Genomic DNA, 16,864 nt, shown 5'->3' with positions numbered 1-16,864 from the left:
TTCAACACAACCTTCAAAAAAATAAAGTTGCTTGAAATAATCACAACATTCGTTATCACAACTTAATAATTAAAGAGCAACTTTATTCTACCACTTTTTACAGCCTCTCGCCAACCAGCATCTCCCAGCCAGACATGCTGTGCTCGCGCTTGCTCTCCGTCGTGACCAAGAGCGCGTCGGCACCCGCCTCGCTGCTCCCCTCCATTGCCGGTAATTCCTGCATATTTACCCCATACTACGATCTCTATCTCCATTGCGACCGCCAATTAATTGTCGGCTGTGTGTCAATCCTCTCGCGTCCCTTGCAGCTCGTCCGGCAGTCGCCGTCGCTGGTGTACGCAGCGTGCCGTCAACTGTCAACTGGTTCGCCGCTGAGGAGACTCCTATCGCCATGGAGCTGCTTAACCGCAACGCTCGTCGCCCCAAGAAGGTCGGAATAGTTAAACGACGTACTCGAGAGGATTACTGTCTTGCTAAATCTATGTTGTTATTTGTTAGGCCAACCATGGCAAGCGTCCATGCTCACACCACCGCCGCCGTCAGAAACGACTTGGAGCCAAGAAGGCATAGAGGACTAGTGTCAACTGTGTCATCAACGCTGCACCTAGACAGACCCTCCCTTTGAAGCAGTTAATAGTATGCGCGGGCTTGCTCCACGTCCTTCATTGTCCAGCAACCTGTTGCAATTGTGAAGACGTACGCGGATAGACTTTGAAGCCACGTTGACACACATCTACATTTAGTATTGGTTTGCCCTATCCTATGCTACACTCGACACTTTGGTTCCATCTAAGCTGGCCGGTCATGTCAGTCATGCCTGTGGCATTGGCTCGTCGCCTTGAGCCTGGCTCTTTTGCTCCTGCTGACGCTCATTCTGCATCTGCCGGTACTGCTGCGTGACTGCAGCGCGACGACGATCGTCCATGAGTTGTTGCTGTAACTGGAGTTTGCGTACGTGCTCACGCAGGTCGTGACAACGCGGCACCTTGCACTCATATTGGCGACACTGTCGGGCGTGGAGCTGCAGTAGCGCCCACACGCGCCGACAGATCGTGCAACCGCCGTACGCTCGCTGCTTGCACTGCGCTCCGTGACGCATTAGCTCCTTCATCTTCTCGCAGTTGGACGAGCCACAGTTGCCGTCAGCACACGAACTCGAGTGTACCAGCAGCTGCATGTGCAAGCGAACGTTCTTGGCGCGCTGTTCACGAAGACGGCGCTGCTCTGCAGTCAGCGCTGCAGTGCCAGCTGCGCCTCCAGCCCCAGCAGGACCACCAGCACCCGTTCCAGCGGCTCCGCCTCCACTTGTCGGCACCATTTCCAGCGGGTGTTCGTGTTTCTCCTTGGCGTAGCAAGCATCGCACACGTCGAAGTCCGGACACGTGTGGCAATGCCAGCGGTTGCCCGTCACGATGTCGCGCGTGCACGCGTTGCACTCGTACACGTACGCATTTGGATTAGGGTTGCCCAGGTGATACAATGCCATCATGGACGAGTGCTTTGCTCGCCGCAGCTCGTCGAACTGGTAGTGGTTTCCCTGGCACAAACTCAAAAATGCCTGGCGCGTGTCGAAAAACTCGCTGTCGTTAGTTTCATCCGGGTCCGTGCATCGCTCTGGCAACGCTACAGTTTCCTTTGTCAGAGCGTTCAGCCGAGCCTGGAGTCTGTGGTGAGCCGCAGATGACCCTCCAACCGATACAACCTTAAGCTTCTGGTAGCATCCATCACACAACGCAGTCTGCACCACCTTCGGATTGAGGCCATGTTCCGTTTTCACACTGTGATCGCGCCACAGCGTGCCCTGAACCACAGACGTGTTGCACACACGACAGCATGGTACCAGCTTCACCACCAAGAAGTCGTCCTTCATGGGCTCGATCACCTCACCAAGCTTATGCATCAGAGGGTCTGAAAGCTTCCTGTCTGGAGTATCCAACGATTTCACCGTAAGCGCGCGATTACTCGACGACGTGGCTTCATGTGCATCGTCGTCTTCGTCCTCATTGCCAGACACTTCTCCACCAGACGCTGTCTTCCGGCGCTTTGGCTTCTTCGATTTAGATTTTTTGTTTGCTGCCTTCTTCGTATCCGAGTTCTTGCGCTTTTGCGACTTGGAGCCACGCCTGTTCACAATCTTTTTCGGCTTCTCGGCGTCCAACTTCTCAATCAAGTCTTCTGCCAGCCCGACCCAATAGTCGCCCTCAAAGTACGGCAGAGCACACGGCGTGTTGTCGTTGCGCCAGTAGTCATCGTACATATTGGTGATCTGCCACACTACCCCCTCCTCCTCAGCCTTGACCAGCATATCCACATACCATGCGCGCAAACGATCCGACTTGGGCGTCTTCTGTGATTCTGGATGGCAGTACAAGATATAATCATCGCCCTTCAGCGGTGGACAGGCCCACAGATGTGCAGTATGGAAGCCACGCTGCTTGACAAAGTCAAAGTACGCAATCAGTAGCTCATGGTACACCTTTGTGCGAAGATGAGGCGGCTTGAAGTAGTTCACCGAGTCCAGATACGAGATGTACACGCGGCGCGAGTTGCAATCTGCTTCTTGTTCGTCGAACTCGTGCACGTACATACCGAAAAGCAACACCGACACACCGTCAATCTCTTGGAACATACAAATGCACTTGGACTTGAAGCGGTGCTCGGATGTGTACTTGTGCGAGTCCTTGTAGCGCTGGAACATCTTATCGCGCACCATCAACTGCTTTTCAATGTTCGACACCAACCGCACAGTGAGACCCTCCACCGTTTCCACATCTTTAGCGTCCCGTTGCGTCCATTTGGCCTCATCCTCACGCTCTGCTTGCAACGATTTGATTAGGCGACGCTCCAGAAAATCTGACAGCTTCGTGCGCTGCAGATCCTTCGCACTGAAGGCGTGACGTCCAATCTTGTACTTTTGAGGTTCGCTCTTACGGTGATCCAGTAAGCACTCCGGACATAGAAACTCACTGCCGGGCGAGGTCGTGATGGAGTGGACCGTCCCCTTCGATCCCGATGACGAAGAACTCTTGACAACTGTCGTAGTGACTGTGGTAGATTTTGCAGTAGACGATGAAGGCGACGGAGTAGCATCGCCGCTATCAGTAGATTGGCCTCCCTCAGTCTTGGCCAGCTGCGGTTTCTTCTCACTGTCAATCTTTCCGTTGAATAGAGCGCAGATTTGGTGAACCCAACGCTCGCATTTGTCACACTGCACCCACGGCTCTTCGTGCACTTCGTCGTTCTTTTTCCGCGCGAGCTCACTCTTCTGGTAGTTGCGTCCTTCATTGTGCTTGATGGTATCAGGCAGGTTAGCGTGGCACTGATGGCAGCAGTGATATTTGTTATCAGCTGAAGTGTAGTAGTAGCAGTTCCGTCGGATTCGACTGTTACACTCGCCGTTGCAGTACAGCACGGCAGGCTCAAATACCATACGCTCGATACCACAGAGTCGGCATGAGCTCTCCTTAGCACGAGCAGCCTTTTCATCAACGTCGATTTCGGCCACAACCTTTCGCATTTCACTATTGAAGTCCGCCAGCATGTCCTTGGCGAGGCTGTAGACATCCTGGTCTTCGCTGTTGTACTGCATAGCATTCTGGAACGTCGTTCGAACATCCAGAGCGAATTCCTCCGTATGCTTGTAGATACCTGCTTCCAGCTTTTTTTTAACGGTTCCTAAGTCCATCGGCTTTCGAATAATCTTGAAGTAATTCGGGATATTCAGCGCTATCGGGTCCACCGGGGTGTTAAACACCCAGCCAAACTTGTGTTCCATCATTCCCCTCAAAATCCCTTCCAATTTCTTCTTCAGATTCGCTGGAGAGACTGTGGCGTTGTAGTACTTTACCAAAGAGTCCACATGAGAAGCGAGGTCCTCGTTACTCAGTTCGTTCAGCACAGACATTGGCACTTCTGAGGAAGCAGGCGGCGCTGGTGTTGCTGCCGCTGCAGCGCTCAAACCTGTATCACTTCCACTCGTAATGATTGCTTTTGGTGTCCCTACTGCCCCTGCCGGAAGCTGCAAGTCTGAGCTGGCATCCATTCGGCGATGTTCGGACATCATCGCATTCAACTTTGGATTATTCATCGTCAGCGGGTTGATGGCCACTTCCTCCTTTACAGCCGACGGAGTAGCTTGAGCTGAAGACGTTCCCGAAGTGTCAGACTTTACCTGAGGTTCTACTTTAACCGTGTCTCCAAATGACCCTGAAGTTGGTGGCATACTGCCCATTCCCCCATTTCCCAGCATTCGGCTTTGCATTTGGCCATATCCTTGTCCTTGACCATGGTCCATCGGCAGCGCTGGTCGAGGACCATTCATCGCAGTCATTGCGTGGTTGCCAGTGGGTTGCTGGGGAGCTGTCAACATGTTCAATGGCGCAGCAACCGAGACAGGGGTCGCACTTGTGTCTTGAAGATCCATCGGCATCTCCAAAGGCTTTCCAGCGACTGCAAGACTGTTATCACTCTTGGAAGGGACATCATCCTCCTCACCCAGTAAGTCATCAGGAGAAGGTTTCATCGTCGCCGGAGCAGTCGGTAGCTGTGGTTGTTGGAGAGAAGTTTGCTGTTGCATTTGCGCTGGCATCGGAATCGGCTGCATTGTACCCACAGCGTTAGTCACGCCATTCTGCGTTGGCATCGTAGACGCAGCATTGCGCTCGTCAATCACATGCTTGACAATATTCCGCTGACTCCTGCATTGCTTGAACTTGACATCCAGTTGCTTAAGCATCACACGTTTCTCCTGTACCTGCGTCTCGTATTGCGTTTTCTGCATTGGGTCCTGCGTCGAGTTCGAGAGGTGTAACAGCTGCCGACACTCGTTCATAATAGCGTTCATACGCGCACGAATCTCTTCCACCCACTTCTCCAGCTTCACGCAATGCGCCGTTAACTGCTCCAACGATCGTCCGTTTAGTTTCTGCTTGATCAACTGAAATTGTCGCTGATCATCTGGTACAAGATTCGTCGGTGCAGCACTAGTCTCTGGCTTCACATTTCCTTGCTGGTTCATCAAGCCATTCGAGCTCACAGCAGGCGTGTTGGCGACTGAGCTGTTGCCTCCGTTCGGCATCGCCATTCCCATCGAGTTCATATTAATACCCATCGGAGTGGCATGGTTCACAATTTGTCCAACATTTTGCTGTGGCTGCTGGAAGTTCATTGACGCAACGTTGCCACTGTTCTGAGGTTGCTGAAGATGCGCGGGCATAGCTAAAGGCATCTGCTGCTGCACTTGCTGAGGCTGCTGCATCTGCTGTTGCATTTCCTGCTGCTTCTTCATCGCAAGCATGCGTTGTCGACGCTGACTTGCCGCGATAATCTGCTGCAACGCCCGGTCTGCATCTAGCATCAGTGCTCCGTTTTTCTCCTTGACTTCCACGGGGTACCGAACAACTTGGCACACGAGACACTTGGCGTTTACACATTGCTGGAAGTGCGACAGCACGTACTTGGATGAGATACAGTGGTCATACGAGCACGCATTGGTCTGTCGACATGCCCCCATGTGAGCCCAGAGTCGCTTCATCTCGCCACAGTTCGGCGTCGTTGTGCACATGCCCTCTGGTGACTTACACCACATAGCGTGACGCAACAACAACAATCGTTGTTGCTGACGCTGCAATACCTCCTTCGACCCAGCGGTTTTAACGTCATCACGGACCATTAGCCGCAACTTGTTGTGATACTCCGTGGTCTGGTTCTTGTCCAGTGCTGACGTTACTTGCTGAGCCTTGGCCTTAAACTGCCAAATGATCTGGGCTGACTTGTTGCGAGCAGCTGAGGCAGGAGAGCTGGCAGTTTGGGGTCCTGAACCGGTTGCATTCCCACTGGCATTGGCACCACCGGAGCCCGGCGTCATTTGAACTCCGTTCTGTCCAGCAAGAGGCGAGATCCCCGTACCGCTCATAGACGAACGATCCGTCAAGGCCGAGTCCAGTGCTGAGGGTGTCGATTGCATGAGTGCTTGAGCTTGAGACACTTCTGCCTTAACTGGAGTGTTCAATTGAGACGGCGGATCCTGAAGTTCCGGCGGCATTTGAATAGCCTGAGCGGCAAGGTTCTTCACGTCCGAACTGATGCCGTTCGACGTCGAGGCAACGGCATGTACACCAGGAAACGGGATGGGCGTTGCACCAGGCGTGGAAGTCGCTGGTCGGGCGTTCACTGGAGAAGCCTGACTGGACGCTCCAGCCTGCCTCATTGCATTGGCTCCAACACTACGCTGGTGGGTCTGAGCACTCCGCACGATGCTGCGCAATCGAGACTGGAGCGTACTAGTGTTCGCATACTCTTCACGCGAACTAGCAATGCGGTAACATTCATCTTCAAGACGGTGCGCCATCTCCGGCAGTTTCTGCAGCCAGTTAGCTGGCGCATTGGATCGCTGGTTCTGAAGCACGCGCATAATATGATTCAGCATCTCCTTGCGTAGCGCCTGATCCGCCGAAGACTGCCACGTCGGTCGTGTAGTATTCGCCGCTGTTCCAGTATTTTGAGTTGTAGCTTGAGGCTGCGACCGTGATGCGTTCGCATTAGATGTGGTGTCTACACTTGGATTGCTTCCGCTCATCTGCCTCTGGGCTGCCATTTGAGACGGAAGCTGACCTGCTACGAGCATCTGCTGCTGTTTCTGCTGCGCTGCCTGTTGTGTCTGCTGATTGGCGTTATTTTTCAGAGCTTGCTGCTGCTGAGCGAGTCGCTGACGCTCGAGCAGCGCTTTCTGCTGTTGCTGCTGGCGTTGTAGGTTTAATTGGCGCTGCTGGTGCATCATCTGCATGTAGTGCTGTTGCTGCATTTGTTGCTGAGGCATATAGTAGTTTCCTTGCTGGTTCATCATGTTCATGTGCTGCATATTATTGAACATCATGTTGTTCGGATCGTTCATACCGAAGTTGTTGCCACTCATGTCCATTCCCATGCTGTTCATACCCATGTTCATCCCCATATTCATGCCCATGTTCATGCCCATGTTCATGTCCAGTCCCATCCCGTTGCCATTAGTATTCATGCCACTGCTGGTCGTCGTCGAGTTCATAAAGTTCATCACGTCCAGACCCCCAGATGACGAGGACGAAGTGCCGCTATTTGTTAGTGGTTCGGACGCCAGTGACGCCGGGAATGGGATCGCGTCTGTCGTCGAGCTCATCGGCGCTGAGGAAGCGGTCATCACGGACACAGATGTATCCATCATCAAGCTGCTGCTGCTCGGGCCGCTACTTGACGTCGTGGGCGAGTTAAGCTCGTCAGGAAAGTCGATGAGCCCAGCAGTGGACGTGGACGAGTTGCCTCCGAGCATCATGGACGAGTCCGTCATGAGATTCATGCCGCTACTGAAGTCCAGACCGCCGGACAAGTCCATACCGCTCATGGTACCGTTGTTAACGGTAGAGCTGCCGCCCAAGTTGAACTGGTTCATAAAGCGGTTATCGCCGCCATTCATGTTCATGCCAAAGTCCCCCACGAACGCATGTGAGGAGTCCATAATAGCCTGCAAAAGGTCGGGCGCAAGCGTTAGTGGGGTGTGTCAAGATATTATGTGGCGACCACGCACACGACACACGGCGAAGAGACGCGCGTACTGTAGACCAGCGTCTTACCTGTCGAACGAGGCCAGTAGACGGGCTCTTATATCAGCGGAAGCTCTTCTAATTACCGCAGATGCAGCGCTGTGACTAGACGCACACGAGCGGGCACAGCGCGGGCTGTAGGGACGTTCAGAGGGAGCGAACGCCGCGAAACGAGAGAGGAAAGAGCCACGGGTCAGATGGACACGCACGGACTCGGAGGAGGGAGCGCTCAGACGCGTGCAGGCCGAGCGTGCCGGCTTCCTCGCTCTGTGCTGGAGCTTTTCTTTTTCTCACTGTGTAGACAGCGAGCAGGCCACAAGAGGGCGGTGCGGTTTCAGATAGAGGGTATTAAGTGTAATTTCTAGAGAATTCTTGCTACATAGATGTAATTTACAAATTCTGAGAAATACAAAAATCAAGTATAATGAGTATTTTCAAAAGATTCAGTCAAAATTGACATACTGACAGAAACCCAAACTAAAAATCGCCACAGAAACGGTGCACATGAGTGCGGAACTGCGAATCTAATTGTTTGCTGTGAGCCGTCGGCAAAAGTAGAAAAGTGGGGCTGGTCGCATTTAACATTATAGAAGGCACCCTGAGCGGGGTAGCCTTCACATGTATAGAGCTGTTTTACATGAAGTACCTTCCTCCCTTTGACATTTTATGTGTGACGTGATCGCGGTGCTGCAACGATCACCGGATGGACCATGTTTACCGCTTAGATGTTGTACAGTATCAACAAAGTCCACGCGTGCGAGGGTGGCGGGAAGTGCGGTTTCTTTATGATACTTTTCGACGATCGCACAACCATCTCATTTACGTGTTCGGATGGAAGTGACTAGCTACATATACTTGTGTATCGTGTCACCACCGCTCTAGCCATCACCCCCAAGGAACTTTGTCTGCGAATTTATCAGATACAACTGCCGTCGTCGTAGCTCCAATGAGATTAAAGATCTCTTGCGCTACGTGTGCGGAATAAACTCGGGCACTTCCTTGCTATTCTGTGGCTTTCGTTGTTGTATTCTGTGCAAATGAGGAGCTAATGCGGGACAAGAAGCGAATAAAACTGCGGCAAGACGTTACTAATTAATGAAGTGACGTTGCAATCTTCAAGCCGGAGCTGGGTTTGTTGCAGCTCGATGTAGCGGTGCGTTATCAGGCTACATGCACTATAGCCAAGAGGGCATGATAAATAGAGCTTATTTTGTTAGTGTTCGGTATGATATTGCTGAACTGACTAGCTGCACTTTGTCGCATTTCACGCGGACTAGGGTACCACTTGCCTGGAGCGATCTTTTTGCTGCTCACATGGATCACCAAGTTTAGCGCTGCTCGCGAAAGCAACGAGCAAAGTCGTTGAAGTGCGGCGCTATCATCGCGCAGAGCTCTTACGGGTCGCAACATTGTCTACAAAAGCGATGAACCGGATCGTCCAGTCGTAGGATCGTCTACTTCACCCTCAGTTCTGCAGTTGCTGCTGCGGCTGTGAAGAGCCGTTGGTCTTCACATTGCACGCAGACAATGTGTATTATTACACGGCTGTCAAGTCACGAAGTTATTCGTTGGTCGAGCGTGGGGATGGCGCCTCTGATGCGCTGCTACTCAGTCCCCCCAATCCGCCGACAACGTATTCGCCTTTGGAACTAAATATAGACCCACGAGAAGACGAATTTAATCAAACCGCCACAACTTCTCAATGTGTACAGCTCTTGTTTGTATTGCATGGAGGCCATGCAAGCGCTAAAAAAAGTAGATCATCAAAATGAGTCGGGTCTCCGTTTGTGTTGATCCGATGTTGATTTCAGTGCGGTCCACTGTCTTGCCCCATCCCCATTTAACTTGCAAATAGAGGTCAACATTTTACAAATACTGCATAAATAGCCGCTTCAATCCCCCAAACTAAAACAGCATATTGCCCAAAACAACAATGGACATAACTGGGTATACATTGAGTCGACTGAACCACGGGTGGATGAATTGAGAACCACGTACATTCTCAGCGCACTCTACTACTACTAGTACCATTTGGTACCTTACAGGTGATCCAGCTTCCCGGATTTAAAGCACTTTCAGCCAGTTGACACCGTAGGAAGTCGCTCAGCTAGGCAGAAAAAAAATGCTTTCTCGTCTCAAGTTCATTTACATTTTTCAATTTGTCAAAACGTTTCGTGATGAAAAAGTAACTCAGTTAAGCTGTGCCGAGCGTGCTCCTGAGTTGGTTGATGCAGCGCCCTTGGCGCTCTTAAGCCAGCAAGTGCCGCCGTTGTAGTTCGTCCACGTGAAGGCCTTGCAGCCGCCAGAGGTCTGGCAAATGGCGCAGCAGCCTTCCGCGTTGCTGCTCCTGGCGTTGCCCACGTCGTTACCAGCGTAATCGACATTCTCCTCGATCTTGCCGCACGTGGCACCCGGCGCCGGTCTCTGAATAGCCCACGCACTACCAGCACCACCAGTGGAAATGTAGCTGGCAGCCTGGCCCGCAGCTTCACGGCCGGTATACATAATAAAACCGTACGGGTTCACCGTGCCGTCACGCATGGCGCTGGCGTCGGCAACGAAGATGTTGCTTGTGCCCAACACACGCAACTTGTTGTCTGCACAACGCTTGGATCCCGCGGACGAGTCGCTCGAGGCGTAACAGCTTCCACCAAAGTGCTGCGCTGCGAGTCCACGGTTAGATGAGACCCATCTCGCCACACCATCCGGGTCCGAAGCGCCCGAAAGGAATGTAGCACCCTGGGCCTTCATGGCATTCACAACATGCTGGGCGTACTGCTGCATCGCGATCAGATCGCGGTTCGTAGCAAAGTACACGCTGCCTTCCTTGAACGGCTGCCATGCACCGTTGCTGTCGAAACCGGAAGCCGCGCGGGACTCCGGGTTGTTCACGTACAGCGATATCGACAGCGCATTGTCGTTTTTGGCGAACTCGCCGAAACCATGGGGGAGAACCGTGGTCTGGAACTCGTACTGGCGGCCCTGCACCTGGAAGTTCTCATAGCCGATAAGAACTGGGCCAGAACTGCTCCAGGGACCCGAGCCGTTCTTGTTTATGTATTGATCGAGGGCCCATGACGGGTAGTCGCGGTAGCGGAAGCTCTTCATGTCTGGGTGCGAGAACGAAGGGATGACCATGTTCGTGTCGAACAGATTGCGACCAACGTAAGGGTTGATGATCAAATCGCCCTGCGAGAGACCGGGGAAGTTGGCATTACCCTTAAGCATGTTGAGCTGGTCAGCAGGGCCAATGCCACTCTGAATAAGCACCTTCGGTGTGCTCAATGCACCGGCAGCCATGATAATCGTACCGCGCGACGAAAGTTGAGCCTTGGTACCACCATACATCACACCCGTTGCCTTGCCGGCCGAGTGCAACACGTAGTCAACCTTGGTGTCCGTAAGGAGCTTTACGTTTGTACGCGTCTTCATCTTGCCCCAAAAAGCGTTGGCAGGGGAGTCACGCCGGCCATTCTTGAAAGTAAAAGGAGCATGACCGAACGTCTTGTTCTTGTTGTTGCGGGCCGTAGCATCATTGAGCGTCTTCTCCGTGTAGCCTTGACCTAGGAACGCCTTAGCGACGACCTTGTAGCCCTCCTGCGTGTACCACACGCCGTCCGGCGAGGGTTTGTCTGTGACTCCATGGGTCTTCTCATTCTCATCCATCTTGGCGATCATGGAGGCCGCCGAAAACGGCCATTGCGTGTTGGTCACGTAGTCATTCGGAGGACGGAAGTACAGCGCAGCATTGATTGATGAACAACCACCGACGAGCTTGCCGAGCCAATTGGAGCCAGAGATCCAGTCCACGCGGAACTGCGAAAACTGCGAATTCCAAGCGATGCTCTCGTATTCTCCAGGAATGTCAAAGGTGCTGAGACCCTGCCCCTTAGCGTAGTCGGGGCCAACGGTGCCGCCGGTAGCCATGAGAGATTTGGGGCCGGCTTCGATGATCAGCACGGAGACGGTCGGGTCGCGCGACAAGTACTCTGCTGCAACAAGACCACCAGGTCCACTGCCGACGACGATGGCGTCGTATGTCGACTGAGCATCAACGACGAAGCTGGAAGACGCAAATGCTACCAAAGCACAGGCCCACAAGTAAGCTCTTCCACCAAACATCTTCAGGAGACTGCACGTGGGGTTTTGTTAGCCAATGGCAAAATGAATTGTGTCTTGCCGCGATACCAAATCTCTGCTGCCAGGGAGTTTATGGCACAACAAGCGTTATTCGCCTCCCATGTGGTCCAGTCGGCAGAGCATGCATGACTCAACGTCTGAGGAATTTTCTTTAAATCAGTAACTTCCTACTGATTTTCTGCATGCCACATCAATTTTATTATTTTCTGTTAAGTGCGTTATATTGTAATCTAGCTGACAATAATATACGCATTTCTGTAAATCGAGCATCGTAGCTCTGCGGGTTTACCATGTAGAGTAACATCCAATATGGAGTGAATACAACTCGTCCAAGAAGGGCTCCGTACAAATTATATATTGGGCAAAACCTGCAGCAACTTTAATACCAGCGCGTTAGCACTAATCCGACAACTCTTTATTTAACTTGGGAAGGTTAAAAGTGAAATATACGCCATATCGAATGATTTCTAATTCTTGCGAGGTTGACTTGAGTCATAGTTATATCTGTCAAATCCGGTTGCACTCGAAGGGAGCCATTGCCTCTACGACTTGAGTCATTGTTATTACTACTTATCCAGTACTGATTAGGCTCCGGTTGACAGTTTAAACGGATTCCCATATAATTTACACCATCATCATCATCATCGTGGCGCTGAAGTGTATCGATTCAGTATTGGCTTACAATTCTGCACTAACATGAATCTCCTGTACGTGAATCATGATGAAAAGGTTGTTCACTGAAGAGCACAAAGATGCTGGAGACTATCTTGGTGCTTTATCGACTACCTGGATACCGAAGGAGAGCATACACTCCGATTGTATACGTACAATAGAAAATCTTTGTAACCGAAAACAGTCAAATTGGTGTGGCACGTACAAAAACAGTTAGGAGCTACTGATTTATGAAAATTCCTCCCCACTGGCTGATTACTTACGATTTGCTGGCCAATACAGTACATGAAGCAGTGGAACGACAAGTCCCCATCCAGGGATTTCGTTTGGCTGATTCAGCCGCTGAACGGCATGGCCGCATTGGGAACCGAATCGGTTCCCCCCCCCATACACAAGCCGTGTCGAGTCGTGTCGACACCCCGAACAACAAGCAGATCATTACCGTGGCATCGTATCACGAAATTCGTGATGGCTACAATAATACTGAAGCAGCTTTTTGCAACAGCAAGACAAGTTGTTGCAGCCTGCAACCTCAGATTACGGTAATCATTACCTGGAACGGATCAAGTAAGTCGTTACTTCTACAAGAAGATTCAGACACTAAGCCCGATTCTAAACCTCTCGATTTCTATATTGAAAGGATACATTAAAATATAAAGTGCTCGTGGCACCCGTCTCATTTAAGGTCATCATTTTAGCACGAGTGCTCCCCATTCCCACTCCGTTTCCCAGCGCCAATTGCTCCATTCCCATAGACGTCGGGACTGTGGTTGCTCAGCTATGTAGACTGCGTAGAGCTGCTGGAGCTGGGTCAGAGGTCTGTGAGGCGTCAACGTAGCAATTCGACCTTGCAACTTGGCGCTAGACCAAGGCACTGGTGCGTTCCAGTACTTGTCGATTAGTTGGTCAAAGAGTTGACGCTCCTCATCCGAAGTGGGGTGGTACTGCAAACGCGAATCTTGCGTCACTTGGCGCGAAAGAAGCAACTCGTGACCTGCACTCTCTTCAAGATCTGTTGCAGTTTCTAGCAGAGCGCAGAGTTGCTTGGCACGAGCTGTCCAGTCATCGAGGAGCAGCTCCAAAAAGGCATCGCCGTCGATTTTGCGATTGGCATTCAGCAGCGTATTTCGCGACGCTGTAGTTAACGAGAGTGCGCGCTCCTGAAGCTCTTCGCAGACACCAGCAGGCCATGACCAGTCCACACCCAGCTCTGTGCATGGAACTATCCAAAATCGGAAATTCCAGTAGAAGTTATCTCTAAAGAGATCGCTAATAACCTGCTGCGCCACGTTCTGCGCTATCCCAACGTTATGGAAAACAACATCAGCCAACGGTGCGGTGGCAGCGATTTCCTCGATACGAGGGGTATTTGCACCGGATGCGCCGATACTGGCAGCCAACTTGCTTCGGTATAGATTTTCTAAGATGTGAAGAAACACTTTGATTTTCTCGGGTGGGTTAAACTTGTCGTCGATGCCGCAAAGAGAGCTAAACACCCGAACGCGTGCGTGATTTGAAGCAGTATGAAGCACGGTTGAAATTGTGCTATGCAGTTGATCAACCGCGAGACGCCGATTTGACGATCTTAGCGACAGAAAGCGCACTACGAACTCTGGAAAGCTCTCTTGGAAACTAATCACGCTTGAAGATAACCCACTTGTCGCATCAGTCGAGGTGTCAACGGGAGCAGCTCCTTCTACCTCACTAAGGATCCGCTGCTCGTACATATCGACGATCATTGACATGAGCAAACTCGCGTGCATTCGTCTTTCTGTTTTTTTCGGTGCAATCATGCTGCCTGAAGCGCCTCCAGTACTTCCCTTCCCGCTGAAATTCTGTTGTTGTTTGTACTGCAAGAGCGGGTTCGTAACCTGCCGCCGCCAGATCCGCACACGCTTGCAGCATTGATTCAGTCTCTCGAGTCGCACAATATCCTCTTCAAGCGCCGGAGACACCACCATCGTTGTCAACGGTATTGGGTGATGCCTGCATGTAGTACCAAGGCTAGTTGACGGATTGGATCCAATTTCAGCGACAGAAATCGTTCGAAAAAGCTCCTGTTCGCTGCGGAAATGATCGCGGAATGTCTGCGATGTCTGTACGAGCGAGTTTTTAAGGCGATCGTGGCTCACCTCTGCCTGCGCACGAGTCAACGTGTCTAGAGTCATAATTCTTGCCGGACTGCTTAAGGATGCACTGAAATGTATTTGCTGATCCTAGCGCTATTTTTGCTGGGTCAAAAACATTTAAAGCCGAAGATCAGTTTTTCAGACCAATTTCTAGCAGTTGTGAGGCCGTGCGGTAGTGATAAGTATAGGAGTATCCATTCTCCACTTGGAAAACCAGATATGATGCTTCTTCACTTGCTTCGTCATCGACGAGACGAGCCTTCACCATTGTTCCGTCTTGCAGCCAACGACCAACCCATGGATCCTCGTCTGGGTCATACTTGATATGTCGTCCGTCCTCCAGAACGCCATTCACAAGCACGCGCCCGGAGGGTTCCACCACCACTTCCGTTGCAGCACGGCCCCTGTTATCTGGTGCACCAGCGTCGCTGTAGCTTGTATCACACATGATAACATCTTCAAAAGCTTCGACATTGCTTCGGCGGTCTGCTACACAAGTATCCTGTTGGTGTCTGGGCTGCTTCACGACGGTCGGACAATTGCCATGAGGTGTGTGGCCAATAATCACCCGTCGAATGCCACTTTCAGAAAGCAGTGATGCAATCTCTGCCGGTATCGGAGTCGGCATCCCTGACGGCAAAAGGTGGCGGCCCATGACAACACTACCGGTGTAATCTGGCAGCACGTAATTGAGCAGTTCGTTGCCGCCGCGTGAAGAGTGGTCTTCATTCCACGTTGGGAGGTCGATCCACTCCTGAACTTGATTTCGATACCAGGCATTGAGCTTATCCACCCACTCCAAAACCGAATCAAAGTGCTTCGACGGTTCATCTGGCACTCGACCAAGAGCAGACAAGCTGGCGTCCTTGTTCTCGTTAATAATACCACCGTGCACAAACAGAGTCTGGTGTGTCACGAATGCCAGGCTGCCGTGGAGCAAATACTCGCGCAGTACCCCGCCTTCCTTGACACTATCCAGATAAGACTTGACAACGTCGTCATCCGTCACCCCCTTCTCGTCACCAACTTCTTGACGCAGCTTCAACTCAGCGCGGCGTCTCTCAAAATCGCCTTGAGCTCCCATTGTGTGTTCCAGCATCCACTTCAGCCGGTTCACCTTGGTATTAACCACTTCCTTCCCAGGAGCCCCATCTTGACCTTTGTGTTGATCTTCCAAGAACTTCTTCAATGTTACGCGTTTGTCCTGAGGCACCCACGTCGGGCCCTCCAAAATTTCTGCATTACATTAAAATGTTCGTATCAAGCGCTCTAATACTCCAGCATATCTTCTGCAGAGCACCAACCTTTGGCCATAAAACTCAGGTCCATCTCGGTATCGTTGAGCTCCGACGTTAGCCGCATCTTATTCACGTCGCGATTTCCCACGAGCAGCACGACGCGATCAGGATGCTTCTCCTTGAGATGCACAAGCTGCTCGTAGCATCTATAGTAGCGAACCCTCATGGTTAATATCCCAAACCCGTGAAGTTAATTTTTATTTCGCTTACTTGAGTGTGTAGTCTCCTTTGTCGCCCGCATCTCCTCCAAACACTAGCACGCAGTCGTCGCGCAGCTCCAGCGTTTCCTCCTGGCCGCTGGCTGTCAGCTGCAGACACGACGATTGGCGCACTACGTTGCGCACGTACTGCCAGTTGCCTTCCACATCCGTGAGCAGCGCCACGCGCCTTGTTGAATTCGCTGTAACGGAGGCGACAGACATCCGCATCCAATTCAGAAGCAAGATGGACAAATATCGCATCGTAAACAAATAAATACCGTCGACTTTTAGTTAAAAATGTCAGTAATTCTCTGGATTTTACAGATTTCCCCAGCAAATCCACAACTGCAGTCGTTGATATTCCTCGTGCAGTCAGTGGTCAGACGCGAAGAGAGATGGGCAGCACTAGACAGGACGCGTACTGAATTAATTTAAATTTGGCAGGAATGGGTCGTCTCGCAGGAAATGCCATGCATGTGCAAGTTGCTGCATTACAGGAGCAATGAAAGGCTCAGGATGAACATAATGTATTGCAGTGCCTACCTACACGTACTAAGGTGCCGCCATTTACTAGTTTCACCATGCCCTCGCAACCCAAGAACAGACAAGAGGCCAAGAGCACGTACGTCCGCCTCACAATTGGGCAGAAGATCGAGATTAAAAACTGCTGGGTACACTCTGGTATCGTGCCACGTCCGACCTCAACAATGGCGGTGCGTCATATTCTTGCTTACTAGTCAAAACTTTCTAATAAATCAATACATTTTCCTGGATCAGATTTCCTGTGTAAACTTTGTAAACTCGGACGATTTATTGGTCCCACCTTTGTGGATTTGCCGGGGAAATCTGTA

At 51.5% G+C, this 16,864-nt stretch overlaps 6 protein-coding genes across 7 annotated transcripts; 2 read left to right on the top strand and 4 right to left on the bottom strand.

Annotated features, from left to right (window-relative positions):
- Positions 1–56: 56 nt before the first annotated feature.
- PPTG_04150 (hypothetical protein) lies at positions 57–788 on the top strand. The gene is made up of 3 exons (XM_008897989.1): positions 57–210; positions 309–430; positions 499–788. Exons 1-3 carry the CDS (start codon positions 135–137, stop codon positions 568–570), a joined length of 270 nt encoding a protein of 89 aa, XP_008896237.1. The 5' UTR covers positions 57–134; the 3' UTR covers positions 571–788.
- On the bottom strand, positions 705–7,881 carry PPTG_04149 (hypothetical protein). Its single transcript, XM_008897988.1, has 2 exons — positions 7,605–7,881; positions 705–7,495 (listed from the first exon to the last, which is right to left on the bottom strand). The coding sequence occupies exon 2, from the start codon at positions 7,487–7,489 to the stop codon at positions 812–814; it is 6,678 nt and encodes a 2,225-aa protein (XP_008896236.1). The 5' UTR covers positions 7,490–7,495; positions 7,605–7,881; the 3' UTR covers positions 705–811.
- Positions 7,882–9,764: 1,883 nt separating this feature from the next.
- PPTG_04148 (hypothetical protein) lies at positions 9,765–11,747 on the bottom strand (the record flags this gene model as incomplete). The annotated part of the gene is made up of 1 exon (XM_008897987.1): positions 9,765–11,747. Exon 1 carries the CDS (start codon positions 11,694–11,696, stop codon positions 9,765–9,767), a length of 1,932 nt encoding a protein of 643 aa, XP_008896235.1. The 5' UTR covers positions 11,697–11,747.
- Positions 11,748–13,075: 1,328 nt separating this feature from the next.
- On the bottom strand, positions 13,076–14,347 carry PPTG_04147 (hypothetical protein; the record flags this gene model as incomplete). Its single annotated transcript, XM_008897986.1, has 1 exon — positions 13,076–14,347. One exon carries the CDS (start codon positions 14,345–14,347, stop codon positions 13,076–13,078), a length of 1,272 nt encoding a protein of 423 aa, XP_008896234.1.
- Positions 14,348–14,464: 117 nt separating this feature from the next.
- PPTG_04146 lies at positions 14,465–16,345 on the bottom strand. Of its 2 annotated transcripts, XM_008897984.1 has the most exons (3): positions 16,024–16,345; positions 15,820–15,959; positions 14,465–15,751 (listed from the first exon to the last, which is right to left on the bottom strand). In XM_008897984.1, exons 1-3 carry the CDS (start codon positions 16,272–16,274, stop codon positions 14,646–14,648), a joined length of 1,497 nt encoding a protein of 498 aa, XP_008896232.1. In that variant the 5' UTR covers positions 16,275–16,345; the 3' UTR covers positions 14,465–14,645. The 2 variants fall into 2 exon arrangements, with proteins under 2 accessions (XP_008896232.1, XP_008896233.1); XM_008897985.1 differs by having other exon boundaries at positions 14,465–15,959.
- Positions 16,346–16,594: 249 nt separating this feature from the next.
- On the top strand, positions 16,595–16,750 carry PPTG_21582 (hypothetical protein; the record flags this gene model as incomplete). The annotated part of the gene is made up of 1 exon (XM_008898392.1): positions 16,595–16,750. The coding sequence occupies one exon, from the start codon at positions 16,595–16,597 to the stop codon at positions 16,748–16,750; it is 156 nt and encodes a 51-aa protein (XP_008896640.1).
- Positions 16,751–16,864: the final 114 nt, after the last annotated feature.

The sequence above is a fragment of the Phytophthora parasitica genome, assembly GCF_000247585.1.
Source record: "Phytophthora parasitica INRA-310 unplaced genomic scaffold supercont2.6, whole genome shotgun sequence".
NCBI lineage: Eukaryota > Oomycota > Peronosporomycetes > Peronosporales > Peronosporaceae > Phytophthora > Phytophthora nicotianae.
The sequence above is the reverse complement of the archived record's forward strand: the minus strand, read 5'-3'. Positions and strand labels throughout refer to the sequence as shown.